General features: G+C 45.7%; 1 protein-coding gene across 2 annotated transcripts in view; it reads left to right on the top strand.

Annotated features, from left to right (window-relative positions):
* FBLN7 (fibulin 7) overlaps positions 1-19,700 on the top strand; it is a 42,299-nt gene that overhangs the window by 14,119 nt on the left and 8,480 nt on the right. For both annotated transcript variants that reach the window (XM_048842302.2, XM_048842301.2), the window contains 5 exons: positions 8,195-8,365; positions 13,693-13,818; positions 14,331-14,468; positions 16,459-16,596; positions 19,158-19,296. In XM_048842302.2, the coding sequence (XP_048698259.1) occupies positions 8,195-8,365; positions 13,693-13,818; positions 14,331-14,468; positions 16,459-16,596; positions 19,158-19,296 (712 nt within the window). The remainder of the gene's footprint in view (positions 1-8,194; positions 8,366-13,692; positions 13,819-14,330; positions 14,469-16,458; positions 16,597-19,157; positions 19,297-19,700) is intronic.

The raw sequence follows: 19,700 nt of genomic DNA, 5'->3' as shown, positions 1-19,700 counted from the left end.
TGGAGACACATGCAGTAATAAATATGTCTCTCCATGGTCTAGAATGATACTCAGTTTTCTCAGCACATGATAAGCAGAAATCATATTTTATGTGGAAAACAATGGCGACTAAAAGCTTTACTTCTCATGCATGGTTTGCAGTGTCACAACACTGTAGAAACTGAAGACTTGTCTACACGGGCAGTGTACAGCACTGCAACTTTCTTGCTCAGGGGTGTGAAAAACACCCCCCTGAGCGCTGCAAGTTTCAGCACTGTAAAGCGCCCGTGTAGACAGTGCACCAGCTGACAGTGCAGATGGCACTGGTAGCTACGCCCCTCATGGAGGTGATTTTTGAAGAGCGCTGGGAGACTTCTCTCCCAGCGCTCTGCCATGACTACACAAGCCATGTTAAAGCCCTGCCATGGCCGCGCTTTAACCTTGCCAGTGTAGACAAGCCCTGAGAGATGTCAGGTGATATTTATAGAAGCATCTTAGGAAAACAAGTCCCATTGAAATTTAAGTCACTTAGGGTCTTTTGAGCCCCCGTCATTCTTACTTAATTCTCTTACGTCTATTGAAAGGAAGGTAGTTTACATATTGACTCTCAAGTTTCCAGGCCTTTTCACTGAGACACTGCGTATCATTTTACATTGCTGGCATCTAAAATTAAAAAAGTCATAGAGGAGCTTTTAAACTAAGGGCTGGGGGGAAAGCTGACACGTACAGAGGAGAACGCAGTTTGGCTGGAGACATCCCTTAGGGGAGGAGTAAAGGGATACTCAATATACTAGTGAAGAGGAGAGGATAGAAGTTGATTAAGTACGGGTCGGAATTGAAGAGAAACAGTCAAATGAAAAAGAGTCCCATTCAATTACATCACAAGAAGGCAGACAACCAAACGCTGACAAATTTTATAAGTCCTTATATACAAATGCTAGAAGTCTAAATATTAAGATGGTGAATTTGAGTGCCTGGTATTAAATGAGGATAGTGATATAATAGGTATCACAGAAATTTGGTGGAACAATTGATAATCAATGGGACACAGTAATACCAGGGTACAAAATGCATTGGAATGACAGAATAGGTCATGCTGGTGTGGGAGAGGCCCTACATGTGAAAGAGAGCATCTTAAGTGAATCAAACTGTACCATAGAATCTCTATGGAGAGAAATTCCATGCTTGAACCATAAGAGTATAGCAGTAGGAATATACTACCAACCATCTGACCAGTATGATAACGGTGACTGTGAAATGCTCAGGGAGACTAGAGAGACTACAAAACCAGAAAACCCAATAATAATGGGGAATTTCAACTATCCCGATATTGATTGGGAACATGTCGCCTCAGGACGGATGCAGAGAAAATTTCTGGACACCATTAAATGACTGCTTCTTGGAGCATTTTGTCCTGCTACCCACAAGGGGAGAGGCAATTCTTGATTTAGTCCTAACTGATGCATAGGATCGTGTCCAAGAGATGAATACAGAAACCCACTGCGATAGCATTTAACTTCAAAAAGGAGAACGACACAAAAATGAGGAAATGAGTTAAACAGAAATTAAAAGGAAGAGTCACAAGAGTGAAATGCCTGCAAGTGTCATGGAAACTACTAAAAAAACACCATAATAGAGGCTCAAACTACAGATATACCCCAAATTAAAAAAAAGTATGATAAAAAAAGCCACCATAGCTAAACAGGTTTCAGAAGGGTAGCCATCTTAGTCTGTATCCGTAAAAACAACGAGGAGTCCTTGTGGCACCTTAAAGACTAACAAATTTATTTGGGCATAAGCTTTTGTGGGATATAGCCCATTTCATCAGATGCATGGAGTGGAACATACAGTAAGCAGGTATAAATATACAGCACATGAAAAGATGGGAATTGCCTTACCAAGTGGGGGGTCAGTGCTAAGGCGGCCAATTCAGTTAGGGTTGATGTGGCCCATTCTCAACAGTTGACAAGAAGGGGTGAATATCAACAGAGGGAAAATTACTTTTTGTAGTGCTAATGAGGCCAGTTCAATCAAAGTGGATGTGGCCCATTCCCAGCCGTTGACAAGAAGATGTGAGTATCAACAGAGGGAAAATTATTTTTTGTCGTGACCCAGCCACTTACAGTCTTTATTCAGACCTAATTTGATGGTGTCAAGTTTGCAAATTATTTCCCGTTCTGCAGTTTCTCATTGGAGTCTGTTCATAGCTAAACAGCAGAGGAAGACTCAGAGGCAAAAAGGCATCCCCTAGAAATTGGAAGTCAAATCCTACTGAGGACAATAGAAAGAGGCATAAACTCTGGCAAGTTGACTATAAAAGTATAGTTAGGCAGGCCAAAAAAGAATTTGAAGAGCAACTAATTTTTGTGTCTTTTGCTAACAACAAAATTGTCTACAAGTACATCAGAAGCAAGAAGTCTGCCCAGTAGTCAGTGGAGCCACTGGATCGTCAAGGTGCTAAGGGCGCACTCATAGAAGACAAGGCTGCTGTGGAGAAGCTGAATGAATTCTTTGCATCGCTCTTCATTGCAGAAGATGTGCGGGAGATTCCCACACCTGAGCCATTCTTTTTAGGTGACAAATGTGAGGAACTGTCCCAGATTGAAGTGTCAGTAAAGGAAGTTTGGAACAAATTGATATATTAAATGGTAATAAGTCACCAGGACCAGATGCGATTCACCCCAGAGTTCTAATGGGACTCAGATATGAAATTGCAGAAAAACTAACTGTGGTATGTAACGTATTACTTAAATCAGTCTCTGTATCAGATAACTGGAGGGTAGCTAATGTACTGCCGAGTTTAAAAAAAAAAGTTCCCAAAGTAATCCCGGCAATTACAGCTCGGTAAGCCTAACTTCAGTACCAGGCAAATTAGTTGATACTATAGTAAGGAATAGAATTATAAGACACATAGATGAACACAATATGTAGAGGAAGAGTCAACACAGCTGCACCAATCTATTAGAATTCTTTGAGGGTGTCAGAAAGCATGTGGACAAGGGTGATTCAGTTGATATAATGTACTGAACTTTCAGAAAGCCTTTGACAAGGTCCCTCACCAAAGGCTCTTCAGCAAAGTAAGCTGTCATGGGATAAGAGGGAGGTCATATCATGGATCAGTAACTGTTTGAAAGTTAGGAAACAAAGGGTAGAAATAAATGATCAGTTTTCACAATGGAAAGTGGTAAATAGCAGGATCCCCCCAGGATCAGTACTGGGACCAGGGCTGTTCAACATATTCATAGATGATCTGGAAAAAGGGTGAACAGTGAGGTGGCAAAATTTGCAGATACAAAATTATTCAAGTCAAATCCAAAGCTGACTGCAAAGAATTACAAAGGGCTCTCACTAAACTGGTGACTAGGCAACAAAATGGCAGATGAAATTCAATGTGGATAAATGCAAAGTAATACACATTGGAAAACATAATCCCCACTATACATAGAAAATGATGGGGTCTAAATTAGCTGTTCCCAGTCAAGAAAGAGATCTTGGAGACATTATGAATAGTTCTCTGAAAACATCCAGTCAATGTGCAGTGGCAGTCAAAAATGCTGATTAGGAAAGGGATAGATAATAAAACAAAAATATCAAACATCACTTGATATATCCATGGTATGCCCACACTTGAATACTGCATATAGCTTTGGTCACCCCATTGCAAAACTAAGAAGCTATACTTGAATTAGAAAAAGTACACAGAAGTGCAGCAAAAATGATGAGGGGCATGGAAGAGCTTCCATATAAGAAGCGATTAATAAGACTGGGACTGTTCACCTTAGAAAAGAGAGGAATAAGGGGGGATAGGATAGAGGTGTATTAAAATCATGAACCGGGTGGCACAAGTAATATAGGAGTGTTATTTTCCTCTTCACATAAAACCCAAACGTGGGCTCACCCAATGGAATTAGTAGATAGCAGGTTTAAAACAAACATATGGAAATACTTCTTCACATAGCTCACAGTCATAGAATCATAGAATCTCAGGGTTGGAAGGGACCCCTGAAGGTCATCTAGTCCAACCCCCTGCTCGAAGCAGGACCAATTCCCAGTTAAATCATCCCAGCCAGGGCTTTGTCAAGCCTGACCTTAAAAACCTCTAAGGAAGGAGATTCTACCACCTCCCTAGGTAATGCATTCCAGTGTTTCACCACCCTCTTAGTGAAAAAGTTTTTCCTAATATCCAATCTAAACCTCTCCCACTGCAACTTGAGACCATTACTCCTCGTTCTGTCATCTGCTACCATTGAGAACAGTCTAGAGCCATCCTCTTTGGAACCCCCTTTCAGGTAGTTGAAAGCAGCTATCAAATCCCCCCTCATTCTTCTCTTCTGCAGGCTAAACAATCCCAGCTCCCTCAGCCTCTTCTCATAAGTCATGTGTTCTAGACCCCTAATCATTTTTGTTGCCCTTCGCTGAACTCTCTCCAATTTATCCACACCTGTTAGTCAACCTGTGGAAGGAACTCGTTGTTGTGAAGGCCAAAAGGATAATTGAGTTAAAAGAGAATTAGATAAGTTCATGGAGGATAGGTCCATCAATGGCTATTAGCCAAGATGATCAGGGACGGAAGGTCATGCTCTGGGTGTCCCTAAATCTTTGACTGCAAGAAGCTGGGACTGGATGACAGGTGATGGATCACTCACTAATTGCCCTGTTCAGTTTGTTCCCTCTGAGCATCTGGCACTGGCCACTGTTGGAGGATGGGATACTGGGCTAGATGGACCATTGGTCTGACCCAGCATGTCTGTTCTTTTGTTCACATTCTTTTGTTATTACTTGATCTTCATGGTTGTGACTTACATCCATCCAACAAGACCTAATGGCTGGAGCTCAAGCTAAATTAAATGCGGCTAGAGATAAGGTACACATTTTTAACACAGAATGGGAATTAACCACAGGAACAACTTACGTCACCTGCAGTATGTAAATCAAACCTGGATGTCTGTCTAAAAAAATCACTGTAGCTCAGACTCAAGTTATTGGGCTGGATGCAGGAGTCACTGGGCAAACTTCTCTGGCCTGGGTGATGCTGGAGGTCAGAGTAGATTATCATAATGGACCTTCCTACCTTGAAATCTATGAGGTGCCTTGCACCTCATTTGCACAGTGCAAATGTCTCCCCAAGGAGCTAGGGAGTGGAGAATCAGGCCCTTCCAATGCAGTCTCATATGATTAAACTTTCTAGGGAAGCGTGTACAACAATTGTTCTGAGCCAGGAGACTTGGGTTCTTTTCCTAACTCACGGCAATGAGATGGAATTGGATGCTACCCTGCTACCGGATGAATAGCCTGTACCTTTTGCGTCAAAGTCTCTTTCACCTACAGAGCAGCAGTACACACAGAATGAAAGTCTCTCACAACGGCATTTCCATGAGAGACGTGATCTGTACATGTATGGTCAAAATGTGGTCATTTTATCAACTCAGCCAACAAGCTGCTTTCAGAAGCCCTTATGGTGAGCTCTGAAACAACTCCAACATAGCACTAATTCTGATCTCCCAGACATCCATGGAAAGTCTCACATTAGGTTCAATCCAGCTCCCACTGAAATTAAACTATCAAAGGATGTTCCTGGCAAATGTTACCCCTCTGTTCTAACTTTTGCCAGTCACTGTCCATCTCTCTTCCACTGCAGGGTTCTTTTCTGGGTGTTGTTTGGCCCAGGCACGAGCAGACAGGGCATGTCATCTATTGTAAGTAGAATGCACATCCAAATGGCAAGGTGTAAATGAAAAGCCCTATGGTTTCCTTTTCAGTTTCATGGTATCGTTTGGATGTTACTGATTCACTTTCTTATCTGACATTGCTGTAACGTAACAGAATTGATAGTGCACTAAATGGCATACCCAGAACCAAGAGCTTTGACTTAGCAGAAGTGCCTTTGGCCAAACAGCTTCACAACGCAGGTGAAGATTCGGATAGCTGGCCTTATCTCTGAGAGCTGGCTGAGTGTTATCTGGGAGCTTTGCCACTGCAGGTGAAGAGTGTCTGAGAACATTTCTGAGAATGCCGAATACAATTCACTGCTGCCCTGTGATGCTAATAAAACAATGGAACAGTGAACGAAGTCAAACTGACGGGCTGGAACGCACACTCAAGAAATCCCAGTAGCCTTTCTCCAGAGCTGACTCGCCTCTGGGAGCCTGCAAACCCCGCCCCACTCAGGTTCCCCCACCCTCTGCTCTGCTAATGGTACAACAATAGCCCTTTCATTCACAGACCTCTTTACCTTCTGCGCTGCTGCCCCTCTGCCTGGAATGGCCTCCCAACGCCTGTCACCCGGCTGGGGTGGCGCCCTTGGAGAACCCCACTCTGCAGGTGCTGGGTGAGCCTTCGAAACCATCTCACCTTTTACCAGCCGTTTGAAACATTAACGGCGGTGACACAAACCAGCCCCTGCCACAGTCCCTCTTGCTGCTGCCCTGGACTTGCAACAGGGAGGCATTCAAGGGGGGGCACGTTTACATAAAGCACTGGAGCTAGGACACTGGAATATTGAGCCACTCCATGGGGGCTGGCGCTGTTGGCATCACCATGCATTCGGGTACGGCCGTTCATTATGGGCTCACACACTGGATCCCTGCCTCGTTCAGTGGGCAGGTTGGACACACAAGGAGGCTGAATGAAGCTTGCATGGGCCTCCGTATATCTGACACTTGTGACTGTTGATTGCTTGACATGGCAACCTAAACTTTTCACACAGTTTGTGCAGGTGTGAGATCCCCTGCCTATTGGAGTCAGTGGCAGGAAGCATTACACCCTGTAGCGTTGGCAGGATCAGGTCCTCAAAAGTATAGGCCGCAGAGCCAGAGGGGCCTCTCAGGCCATGGGCCAACCGCTTTTTGGGCAGGCCACATCTGAGTGGTGCTGCGACCCTGCGCTGTCATGACAGCAGTGCCGGCAGGCCAAAGTTAAGAGAGTGAGGTTGCGACCTGGCACACAGGGTGGCAGCACCACACGGATTTGGAGGGGGTGGGTGTAGGGACTCATGGGCCGGGGGAGTCAGACCGCTGGGGGGAGAGGCACGTGAAACAGCAAGGGGAGGGTTGGGGGGAATCTATGCCCCACCACGCTACGTGGCGCTCTACAGCCCCTGCTTAAGAGGTGCTTTTTTGGCATCTAGCAAGGGGGCGTTTTACTCACCGCACAGACACGTTTCTCACTCTGGGGAAAGTGAAGCAGCTTCATGTAAAACAGAAAGATGGCCAGATTTGCTGCTGCTCTAAACTGACTTCAAGGGTGCGGCACCGGTTTACTCCAGCAGAAGATTTGGCCCAGAGCGTGTAACCATAAGGCAATTTTTACAATTGCGTGTTATCAAATGCTTCATCCAGCCAATGGCTACTCAGAGCAGGGACCTCCCAGACAGTACAAGTAGGGATGTCATGGAGTCTTCCGTTGCGAGGTATCAGCTCATTCTTTCTTTCCTTTCCTACATGACTAACCGTCGGGGCACTAAGATAAGTCTGTCATGAAATAGGCCAGCGGGCTCTGAACGCCAATCTATTATTGATGTGCTGATTTTCTTTGCTGAGGACAGAGCATTCTTTAATGGTACAGCTATTTCACTCTCCTCGTGTGGTTTGTGGATTTTTTGTAAATGTCAATACTTCACTTTTCTTTTTTGCTTTCAGTCAGAAGACAGCATCTGGAGGAGTGGGCTCTGCCAGCTGATGTTTCATACACTTTTTCTCTGTTGATTATTTCATACCTAATGTAAAATAAACTGTGTATTTTGGGGGCAGATTCTGAGGGCCTTTGTCTAGTTGAATAATGCCTTACTCTGAGAGTAACCCTACTGAAGTCAATGGAACCACTTCCAGCCTCAAATATCGCTCGCTATGAATAAAGGTCTTAGTATCTGGCCTGTTCTTCATAAAATTCTCCTTTGTGAGGATCCATGTCAGATTCTAGGTCTTTCACTATTTAAACACAGGAGGCACGCCATGGCTTGACCAACACCCCAGGGTAACAACTACCTCAGTGATATCTCTGTTGATCCTGAAAAAGGCATCTTGCCTAACTAATCTAGAAACTATGCTGTAGGTTTCCACAATTGCTCAGGCTGTCCGAGGTGGTCGCTTTGTTACTCCATGGGAACAATACTGAGCTGAGAGGCAGAAGACTGTAAGCCAGCTGGCTGTCCGAGTACTCCAGGGGTGGTTAGCATACTGAGTATTTAACGTCAGCATTTCCCACTGTGCTTTTGCAGTGTCCTGCCCTGCACTGGATGCCCCCGTGGATGGCAGAAGATTTGGTACCAAGTACTTTGTGGACCATGAAGTCCATTTCACCTGCGAACCTGGTTTTCAGCTCACTGGTTCCAGCACCCGAGTGTGTCAGGCAAATGGCAGCTGGACTGGAGAAGCACCGCGGTGCAAAGGTACTTTGCCTTTTCATGCCCTTGGTTTGAGTGTGTGAGCCCATCTTCATGTCACTGCACAGGCCCATGCATGCCATGGTTAGAGAACAAAACCAGTATAGCTACCCTACTGTAAAGTGTCATAACTCGTTAGTGTGGATGGTTGGTGTGCAGGAAAGACTAATGCATAGCCTGGGTTCTCTTTGATGCTATTGCTTCCCCTTGGCTTGTCAGTTATCTCCCCAACTTCAGCTTCTTGCATAGTAAGTGTGGTAATGAGGGGGGGAGGGGTTGTTTTATCCATTAAGGATTCTTCTCCTGAATCTTAGCAACCTTACGCTCTTTACGGGCTGGTCCTGTGACCTCGGCATTTAGCTTAGTGATGTTCTGTTCTTTACAAATACCAACTCCCCAGGGACAGGAGATGTGGAGATGCCACAGCTGGTCCTCTCCTGCCTGCAGAACTCACAGCTGGCCTTTGCAGGTCTCAGCAAGCCCATGCATTTGGAGCTGTGCTTGGACAGTCTCCACTGAACTGGAAAAGTCATTCAGTGTGTCCCCCTCTTCAGCATTGAATAATAATGGTTGGGTACGTTGCGTTGTGTACCAATAGTTCGGCTGGTTTCCAGCTCTGCGTAACAGGGGTCCCAGGCTCTAACAGTGAACCTCGCATCTGTTCCACTTTTCTCGTCCTGAGTCCATGTGAGTTTCATTTATTGTGCTCAGGGCTGAAGCTCTGAGCACAAAACCAACTCCTTAATAGACAGTTTATTTCATAACAATAAATATCAGGGTCTGAAGCAGCTGGCGCATCACATTCATAATAATTCCCCTCAGATGCTTATTTGGACGGCTGCCTTTCTGTCCAACATGTGATTGATTCGAATTGGCAAACAAGAAAATTATATCTAATTACCTCTATTAAAAATAATTTCCTGGGCAGAAATATGTTTCGTGGTGGTTAGCAGGCATTTGGCTTAATGCGGTTGCACAAAAAAGGATTTTTTGTTTTTTTTTCAAAGTATGTTTTCCAAAACCACAAGACTGATTGAAACTAGTATTCAAAGCCTACAGCGCCCACTGTGGCGCTCTGACCACCGAAGTAACTCAGCAGAAATACAATCCCCACAAATTGCCATGCAGCGCAAAGAAAGACTTTGCCCCGATGCAGCACTCCTGCGCTCAGGGGCACTGTTCTCAGTGTGGGGTCGCAGGTTCTGTTCCCAGCTCTCTGCCACTCAGTCATTTTGTGACTCTGTGCAGCCGTTTAACGTCTCTATGGCTCTGTTCCCTCCTCTATATAATGGGGAGATGACACACCCACAGGGAGATCCTCAGCTGAAAGACCCTCTCTACGTGCAATGGCTGGAGAATACATTTACTTTGAAACTGTTGCTCTCCCATGTATATTTCTAATTCACAGATACGTTATTGTAACGACATCTGAGCTTTCTACCAGCAGGATCCATGCTCTCGTCTTCCTTTTGAGCCAAATTCTGATCCAATTTACACCCATTTAAAATTGGCATAACGCATTGTCATGTAACATGTCTCTCATTTCGAGGATACTGGTTATTCTTCCTGTTAAAACACTGTGTATTTCAGGGATGTGGCACAGGTGGGAGGCGCTAGTTTGCAAGGGCACTTTTATACCAGTTTGTCCTCTGGCACCAAGTGTTTTTCAAGATTGACCCTCCAAAGTAGCACGCGTGAGCCCGTGGAGCCAGGGCTGTTTGCCAGGTGGGAATGGAGAATCACTGTGGCGCTGGGGAAGGCCCACATGTAATTTATGCAAGGGCTCCTCCACTGCAGAGAACCAGATGCTCCCCTGGTTAGGGAGAAAAGTTTGGAAATGCCTCCCAAGTGTCCCCCGAAGGCTCGGAAACTAGAGGTTAAATAAAAAGAACCCAAAATGTATTAGGGATTTTTTTTTTAACCTCATGATTTTTTAAACCACTCTTATGATTTTTGAAACCCTAACTCACAATTTTTGACCACTTGGGGCACTGGGAAACACGTCTCACCATCACATGCTTTGCATTGGGAATGGCCCAGATCGCACCAAAAGGCAGCTCTTTTAAAAACCTTTCCCCTGAGGAAGATACCCAGGATTGCTCAGTGCCTCATGCATATTTCTTCTCAGCACTGCTCAGACTCTGGCACGTCAGCCTGATCACAGAGAAAGAGGGAACATTTCGGAGGGGTTCTTTGTTAAAATATTGGCAGCTCTTCACAGTAACCCACCCTGGAATCCCTCCTGAAGCAGTCAACATCGCTCCCTTGCGAGGGTGACCAGATAGCAACTGTGAAAAACTGGGTTGGGGGTAATAGGCGCCTATATAAGTAAAAGTCCCAAAAAACGGGGCCGTCCCTATAAAAACGGAACATCTGGTCACCCTATCCCTTGCCCTTGTCATTCCCAGAGCTGCGCTGGGCTTTGTTCCCTTTGGAATGCAACATTTTGAATCATTCCAAAGAAACGCTGTTGAACAGCATTTCTAGAAACTGTGCACGAGTCGATCACAAGACACTGACATCTGCTTTCACTTAATGCACATGGACCTGCCAAAGATTCCCCATTAAGAAACACCTATGGGAGAAGAATGATTTATGCTAGATAAACCTCCCACTGAACCACTCCTAACATGGATGCTTCAGCCAGGAAGCCAATGAACTTACATTGGCTGCTCTATATTCAGAGTTTTAACCTAGAATGGCAGAAACATGCTTGCCCTGATTTGGATATTTCCATCTTTATACAAGGCAGCATTGCCTAATGGTTAGAGCACGGGGCTGTGACTCAGAAGACCTGCTGTTTTACTTCCAGCTCCGCCACTGACTGGCTGAGTCAATGTGGGCGAGTCACTGCATCGCCCTCTGCCTTGGTTTCCCTATCTGTAAAATGGGGATAATTATACTGATTTCCTTTGTAAAGTGTTTTGAAATCTACTGATGAACAGTGCCAGAGAAGCACTAAGTATTACTTTTAGGCATGGGCTTAAGAGTTCTTAAAAAAAAACGAAAACCCAAAACCCAAGCTCCCCAGGAACCCCAAAGATAAGCTGAGAAAGAGAGCAGAGCCTCACAGGCCTGCTAAAACCAAACTCTTGGCCAGGCGTAAAGTAAATGATCCTGATAATAAACTATCTTTAAAGCAACATGAACTGTTTAAAGTTGGAGGGCTGTGAACGTGGGCACCTGCTTTGCTTATAAAGTGTTCACTGGTTTTAAAACAATCCTACAAGGCTATACACAATCAGAACATGAATTACGGCCCAGCAACACCTATAAGCAAACACTTCAGAATCACAAAGTCACTGACTGCACTGCTCCCCCAGCTGATCTTTAGGGATCTTTGGTGCCTCCCACTGAGAAATCTGTGTTCTCCTTTTGCTAAGAGAGCGAGCCATCTCGTATCATATAGAGCCTTTGATTTTGTCATTAAGCTTATAAGGAGTTTGTCCACCTCAGAAACTTCCCACAGAACTCACCCCGGCTGGCATGTGGAGTGGCTTGCTGGGGGAGCTCAAGCTCAGAGCAGAGTCATGGGAGAGAGTTTGAAAAATAACCCCTGCCACCTGCTATGCGTGAGTCTTTTTAGTACCAGCCCTTCCATGCCTGGCAATTCGCAGGGAAGGATTGAATTTGAGTGTTAATTTAAAGTCAGGCGTGTATTTAGGTTTGATGCCACGTGAGACACATCATGTATTTGTTCTGGATAAAGCCTATGTTTGTATCAGTCTTTTGGATCCTAAAATGGTCCCCTATGGCCAATATACTTTTTATAGCCTGGGTAGTTGACATTCACGCAATGGGGCTCACAAGGTTTAAATAGCTTGGAGCTCTGCAGGTTGAAAGTGTTGTTTGTTTAAGGAAATTCCACCACATTGTCTAAAATGCTAATGGACTATTAAGCTCCCAACATATACCCCCTGCATTGCTGAAATCACAGAGTGCTGTAGCAGTCTATTATGAAGTGTCTAAAGAGATGAACTCAGCCATACTAGATAAGCTGACAGCCTGGACTGTCTGTAGAAAGAGAATAGAATGAGCTGGGGATAAGGACAGAGAGCCATTTAATCTTCCCAGGCTTGGTATGTAGATGAGAAATAAAGGAGGCTTTATGTAGCCTTCCTTGACATGAAAATGCTTGGCAACCAATGAAACCCTGCATTCCTTTGCTGAACACCTGTGCAGCGACTGTCGTGCATTCCACTTTGGGACATGTTGTCTCCCCCCGCAGCTTGTAGGCCAGGTGTTAGTGCGGCCCACTGCACACAATCACTGCAGAGAGCAAGCGAGATGAGAAATTTGGATCTCCGCTGGCAGCAAATTCAAGGAAGAGGTCGGTTAATGCTCTCTCACGTCTTGGTCAATAACTTCATGCTCTAGCAGTCCTGAAATATTTAGAATATGCTATTGATGACCAAGCAAGCTCGGCTGTTGGCATGTGCTTAGGAATTGCTAGCCATGCGGCATTCATCGCCTGCTTCTTCACTGCCACTCCTTTGAACTAATGAGTTAGGAAGAGAATATGCCGGGCAGGGATGAAAATATGGCTTAGGTGAACAGGACTTTGGGAGTATTCAGACCAAACTCAGCAAGTACTTCAGGCTGCATCTGTCCTGTTGAACTCTTTGTTGTTTCCAAAGCTGGGGGTTGTCCCAACTTAGGCCAACATGATCCTGGGGAGGAGGTGTGACTAATTGCGCGGGGTTCTGTGGTCTGTGTTGTTTGACCGTTTACGATAGCTTTTAGACTGATTCTGCAAAAGATGGGGCCAGTCATAGCAAAGGGGTTGCTTGCTAATAAAAATTATTTGAAAAGATCCTTTGGGAGGTTTCTTACTTTGGAGATACAGTTAGACAAGCTGCACCGGCAGAAATACACCTCCTGACCTGAAACAGCATGGTCACGGCACTAAAGCCATCAAGCTACTCTGTGGGTAGTCATGTGGGGCACTCACAATGTGGCTTGGCAAGGAAAGGCGTGCTTAAAAATTAAGGCCAAGATTTTAAAAAATGGTGGGGGGAACCTCAACTTAAGCTCCTAAATCCCTATTCTAGGCTCCTAAATCCTTCCTTTTCAAAAGCGCTTATCACCCAGCACCCCCCATTAACATTTATGGAGGTCTTCGGCGCCTAAATGTCAGCACCCATTTTTAAAATCCTAATTTAAATGTATTATTATTATATTTCATGCATTATTAAAATTACGGGCTTGATTGCGCAGTCCTTACTCAGGCAAAGCTCCCACTGACATCCATTGAAGGACAGCAAGGTCACGCCTTACATTAGGAAAGATAGAGCCAGTGTAGTTTGTTTTTTAAAAATGTTTTTTCCCCTTAGTGATCAACAAATGCTCGAGCAATCCCTGCCAGAATGGTGGAACTTGTGTGGATGGAATAAACCAGTACAAGTGCATTTGTCCTCAAGGGTGGACTGGTGAGAACTGCCAGTACCAGTCACAAACAGGTATGTAACCTGGTGAGGTGTGAAAGAGAAAGAGACTCGAGCAAGGCAGACAACGAATTACAAGGCAGAAGCCCCTGCCCATTCTCAGATATCAGCCTTCCATTGTGGTAGCACTGAGAGGCCCACTCCCATTGTTCAGGGCGCTGTACAAACACTGAACAAAAGGAGAGTCCTTGCCCCTGCGTTTCCAAAGACTGTGCACTTTCAAAAATCTGACCCTATCTCATCAAGGAGGAGAAAAAATGTCAAAGTATAATTCCCAGTGATTTTCAATAAGACTTAAGCTCCTCGGGGCGAGATTTTTAAAAGTATTTGGGTGCCAAAAGATGCATAGAGGCATCTAGTGGAATTTTCAAAAGGGCCTTTAAAGATCTAGGCCTAAGTGCTTAAGTTGCATTTGAAAATGGGACTGAGACTCCTAAGTGATTTAGGTACTTTTGAAAACGTTACTGCAGGCCTGTGAGCCAGGTGTCCAAGAAGCACTTTAAAATTTCCTGTCTTCTCTCTTTTAGCCCCACCTGCATGGAGTGTTACAAACGACCCAGCTTTCAGTCGCAAGCCACGCTGTGCCAAAATCGACAGGACCCAACACTGCAGCTGCGAAGCCGGCTTCCACATGAGCGGCACGGCCGACAACAGCATATGTCAGGGTAGGAGATGAGCAGAAATATCCACCGGCAGCTTTCACCAATCTGCTGCCCAATACACACACAGCACATCTAAGCAGCTGAATATTCATTAGCTGCAGCAGCTTTTATGGATGATTGCCATGGAGAGGGCTGCTTGGAAGAGGCTAAGGCTTTGTCTACGCTGGACTTTCGTCGGCAAAACGTTTGTCGTTTAGGAGTGTGAAAAAACACCCCCCACAAACGACAAAAGTTTTGCCGACGAAAAGCGCCTGCTTGAACAGCGCTGTGTCAGCAGGAGGGCGCTCCTGCCGACAAAGCTACTTCTGCTCTCAGGGGGTGGAAGGTTTCTGTCGGCGGGAGAGCTCTCTCCCGCCGACAAACAGTGGCTACACTGCGTGCCTGCTAGCGGCACGGCTGTCGCAGCACAGCTGTGTCGCTAAAAGGTGCGTTGTGTCGACATGGCCTGACTGTGTTCTATTTGCTGATGGCTGGTATCTAGCTGGTATTGAACTGGCCTTATTGACTGTAGTTGCTCAACAGAGCTGCCTTTTTCCTTTAACTGTATAGATTGCATCATGGCAAGAATATGGCACAAGACTCTGTACATTTCTATTCAGCACCTTATGGTAGGGGAGGAACCCATCCCTGGACCTCCTAGAAGCTCTAGAATGTCACTAGCCAGTATTCAGACGTGACTGGTGATTTGGGGTGCCTCCCTGGGGGGGTGCTGCACTCGAGACACCTTTGAGGGCCCTGGTGTTCGGAGGGCAGGTGCTCCAGCGTGTTCTGCACATCAGGCTCCTTTAAGGTGTCTCAAGATGGGTACCCAAAAATGGAGGCTCCTCCAAACCCTAGTCACTTCTGAAAGTCCTGGGTGATCTGGCTTAACAACATGTGGGCTGGATGGGCGCCATTCCCCAGTGCCTCCGGATATCCCGGCGGTGCTCTTTCACATGGCGGGAACATTTTCCCTCCTTTCTTTTTGCTCGGAGACATCTCTTTTGCCTTATTTCTATTTTTTTTTTTTAACATTGCACTGAGCTATGTGCTGAAGCTATGATCTCCACCTAGGTCTGTGCTCTGGTCTCATTTCATAAATGAAGGTGCTTGGAGACAGTACTTGGACAGGAGACCGCTGAGGAGAATCCAGGCGCTTCAGGAGATGACATTTTCCCTCTGAGTCAGTATGGGACCAGTGTCCCAACATGTTGTTCAGAGACTCTGTGCTTCTGGAGGTGCCATCTTTTGGCTCAGACACACAATCAAGATCTTTGTAGCCATTTAAGATCTCCTGGCATTTTTTTGCAAGCAGAGTGGAAATTACAGTGCATTCTACCTACTGTAAATCACTGCATTGCCATTTCAATTGGCTAAGGCATGGACACCCAAACTGGCGACAGCCAGAACCTCCTGGAAACTCACCAGGAACCCAAAATACATTTTTGAGATCAAAAATAAATTACCATCGCCCTACTATTTGCTTAGAATCTGTAAATCAGTGCGTTGTGGTCTGTGGATAAAAGGGACTGGATAAATGCCAAGCATTTTAAACCCAGCTAATCTAGTTATGACTATTGCAATTGGGGGCATCCCAAGAACTCCATAACTTGCAAAACCCAGCACACTGGCTCTTTTGTTAAGGAAATTCTAGTCCAGTTTGCGTGCACATTTTGCATGGCCCGTGGCCTGCGTACTGCTCGCTCGTATTGTCGTATAGTGTGGGCTAGAATCAAGCCAGCCGGCCCCAAAGCAGGGGTGAGTCAGATTTCATCCCACACACCACTAAGCACAGAAATATCTTTGCTTGGTAACATTGTGCCTTTGCAGTTTCACTAGGTTCTCCATGGTGGTCCACTCCTGGCCACTCTTGGGAGGAAACAAGCAGTTTGCTGCTATTCCCGGGTGCTCTTGTCCGGCAAAGAGCAAAATGATTGTCAGCAGGAATTCTTTGCTGGGATGGACCCTTTTGTTCAGGGTCTGCGTTGTATGGGACAGTGTGTTTCCTCTGCAGATGTAAATGAGTGTGAGGTTTACAAGCTGGAGGGAGCCCCTCGTCTGTGCATGCACGCCTGTGTCAACGTTCCTGGCTCTTACCGCTGCTCCTGCCCCAGTGGATACAAGCTCCTCGGAGACGGGAAAAGCTGTGAAGGTGAGCCAGCGCTCTCAGATAGCTAGGCATGGCAGTCCGTGGCCTGCTGCAGGAAACGAAAGTACGTTTGCAGAAGCTGTATTATTTTCTGATTTCATGTGTAACTTCCTGTCTCAAAGACCTGCTGGGTCCAGCCGAATGTGTGCAGAGATTTTATAGATAGGAAGACTCCCATTGACTTCACTGGGCTGAAATCTTCACATGGTGTAGTTGACTCCAGGATTTTACCCTGTCTGTATCCATTGTTAGAGCTGGGTGGAGAGTGGTAATTCCAGGCTGCCAAGGATCAGTGAGCCTGGGAGCTGGGGCTTCAGCCTCCAAGGCCGACTGGTGAGGAGCCAGCAGGTGAGCTGCCAGGAAACCAGGTGGAATTTCGTCAAAATGGACACATTCCTGAATCTTGTGGAAGGTGTGTCTTTAATAAAGCTGGTCAAAAAACGTCCTTTTCGCTTCCATTTTTTACCTTTTTCTACCCTTTCCCAATGGAAAAAAAGTGGGGGAGAGAGGTAAAAGGGAGTGGCAGTGGGATTTTCCCCACTCAAACTGTGCTTTGTTGAGTCAAGGCCTCGGTGCTTCCAGCTCTCCCGATTTTATCATGAGTCTTGCAATATTAGGCGTTTTTCTGAAAGCCCCAGCTCCAGGCATCAGGTGGCTTGGTGAGAATCCCCGCTGCTCTTTACACAGAAGTCAGGGTCTGGCTCTCCTTGCTGTGGAGAAAAGCGAGGGAAGCGTGATTCTAATAGCTCAAAACCCAGGAGGGTCATAAAAAGAAACCAAGTTCAAAGGAGTATTTTTGTGGTCTGGCTCATGATTTTTCAATGCTCTGGGGCCTAAGCACCGACTCTGTGGGTGCTCCAGGGCCAGAGCATCCATGGAAAAAAACAAGTGGGTGCTTAGCACCCACCGGCAGCCAAGCTGCCCTCCTCCCCTGCCAGCGCCTCCCATCTGCCGGTAGCTCCCCCGGTTAACTCCTGCCCTTCCCTCCCAGCCCCTGCCAGGACCAGCTGTTCATCCCATCACAGCAGTTGGCAGGTCAAGTGAAAGGGCTTCGCTCCACTTGAAACCCTGTAGTGTAGACGCAGCTGGTGCCGACGGGAAGGGTTCTCCCATCTGCATAGTTAACCCACCTGCCCGAGAGGAGGTAGCTAGGTTGAAAGAAGGATTCTTCCATCAACCTAGCACTGTCTACACTGGGCTATAACCCCTCCTTCCAATTTCCAGCCTATATTTGTTCATGGCCAGTTTATCCCCATTTGTTCTTGTGCCAACATTTTCCTTTAGCTTAAATTGCTCCTCACCCTCCCTGGTATTTACCCCCCGGATGTGCTTATAGCGAGAGTGATCAGAACCCCTCTCAGACTCCAATTTGCTTGGCTACGTTCTTTCTGCCTCCTCTCATAAAACAGGCCCTCCATTCCACTGATCATCCATGTAGCCCTTCTCTGCACCTGTTCCAATTTGAATTCACAAGAGAAAAACATGGCTGGTTATTTTAAAAGATTTGACTCGACCTGGTTGAAATTGTTTGTGTGAACAGAGTTTCCTCAAAGAATAGCCTTTTTTCAAAAATTTATTCTGAAAAAGCATCAGTTTTGTCAAAACGTGGTGGTTTTTTGTGAAAAATTTAGTGCCTTTTAATTTTTTTTGGGGGGGGGGAGGAGCAGTTACTGAAAACATACAATTTTTGATACTGCTTTGGTAAGATTTTCAATTAAGATATTCTATCCATATTTTTAAAAACAAAACAAAAATAGGTCAGTTTCAAACCACTCTGTAATTTTGAAATTTGTCGCAAAAATAGGTTTTCATTTGTCTGCTCTAGTTTAGACCTTTCATTGATTTTCCTGGGCTAGCAAGGATTAACCTATCTACGGACAGAGGTTATAGTACAAAAAGCATCCCATGATGTGCCAGAAGAACAGAAGAAAGGAAGAGATGGAGAATGCTAGTGTTTCCATCAAGTCTGATTTTCATTAGATTTTTTTTTTTAAACTCACTTTGCTGGAGACGGGGGATGTGTATTTAGAAGGTGCTGACTGCGAGGTAAAGAGAGGAAGAGGGATCAGGTGAAAATTGCTACTATCATGTTTTCTTCCTTAACCATTTAACCACTTTAGAAGCTGTTCTGATGGTAATAGGCTAAAAGGAGACAAGAGCAGCCTCTGAGCCAAAAACTCAAATCTCCCCAGTAACGAGATGAAATGTAGGTGGACAAGAGTGAGTGGTAATGGAGTAAATCAGTGTTAACCCTTCCAGCTCAGTAAAACAACATTTAACGTTCATTACAATTGTTTCTAATGAGGCAGATCTAACGCGAGGGGAGTTGGAATGTCTCTGACCACGCAAACAGGGCGGAGTCGCACTGCTGCGGGAAGTCTTCCAAGGGCAAATTTACTCTAAAAAAATGACCCCTTCTTTCTCTTCGTAAAAGGGAGCATGTTTTATAGGAGTCGCTGAAGGTCGGCGGCCATGTCAGGCCCTCAGTGCCAACCGATGGTCACTTTTCTGCACTTCGAGTGGTTTCCTCTGGCGCTTTCTGTTCGAATCTCGCTGTTTTGCAGATATAGACGAATGCAGCCTGTCCCAGCACAACTGCACCAGGGGCATGACGTGCATTAACACAGGAGGAGGCTTCCAGTGCGTCAGCGCCGAGTGCCCTCGGCCCAGCGGCAATGCCAGCTATGTGAAAACGTCGCCATTGTGAGTAGTAGGGGACTGCAAGAGAATCGACCCCCTGGCAACGCCAGAGAAAACAGCCCATGGCTGAAAAGCTCGACGGGGTATTTACCTTTTTGAACGACAGTGTTAAAACAGGCCTGCTTTGGGGAGATCACTGTCACCACCGAGGACAGGGCTCCTCTGAGGAGAAAAACTCCCTTCCCAGGTTGTTCGGCTGGAAGTTAGTTCAATTCTTCATTTGGCTAAATCCAAAATTGGGGAGCATCTTGCAGAGGGGTGCACTAGTTCAAACAGGAATTCATTCAGGGAGATCCTGTGGCCTGTGCTAGACAAGAAGACAACCTAGATGGTCACTCACAATGGCCCCTTCGGGCCGCATCATTGATGAATATAGGGTTAAATACCATTCTCCAGGTGAAATCTTG

Source organism: Caretta caretta, chromosome 3 (genome assembly GCF_965140235.1).
Source record: "Caretta caretta isolate rCarCar2 chromosome 3, rCarCar1.hap1, whole genome shotgun sequence".
Classification (NCBI taxonomy): domain Eukaryota; kingdom Metazoa; phylum Chordata; order Testudines; family Cheloniidae; genus Caretta; species Caretta caretta.
The sequence above is the reverse complement of the archived record's forward strand: the minus strand, read 5'-3'. Positions and strand labels throughout refer to the sequence as shown.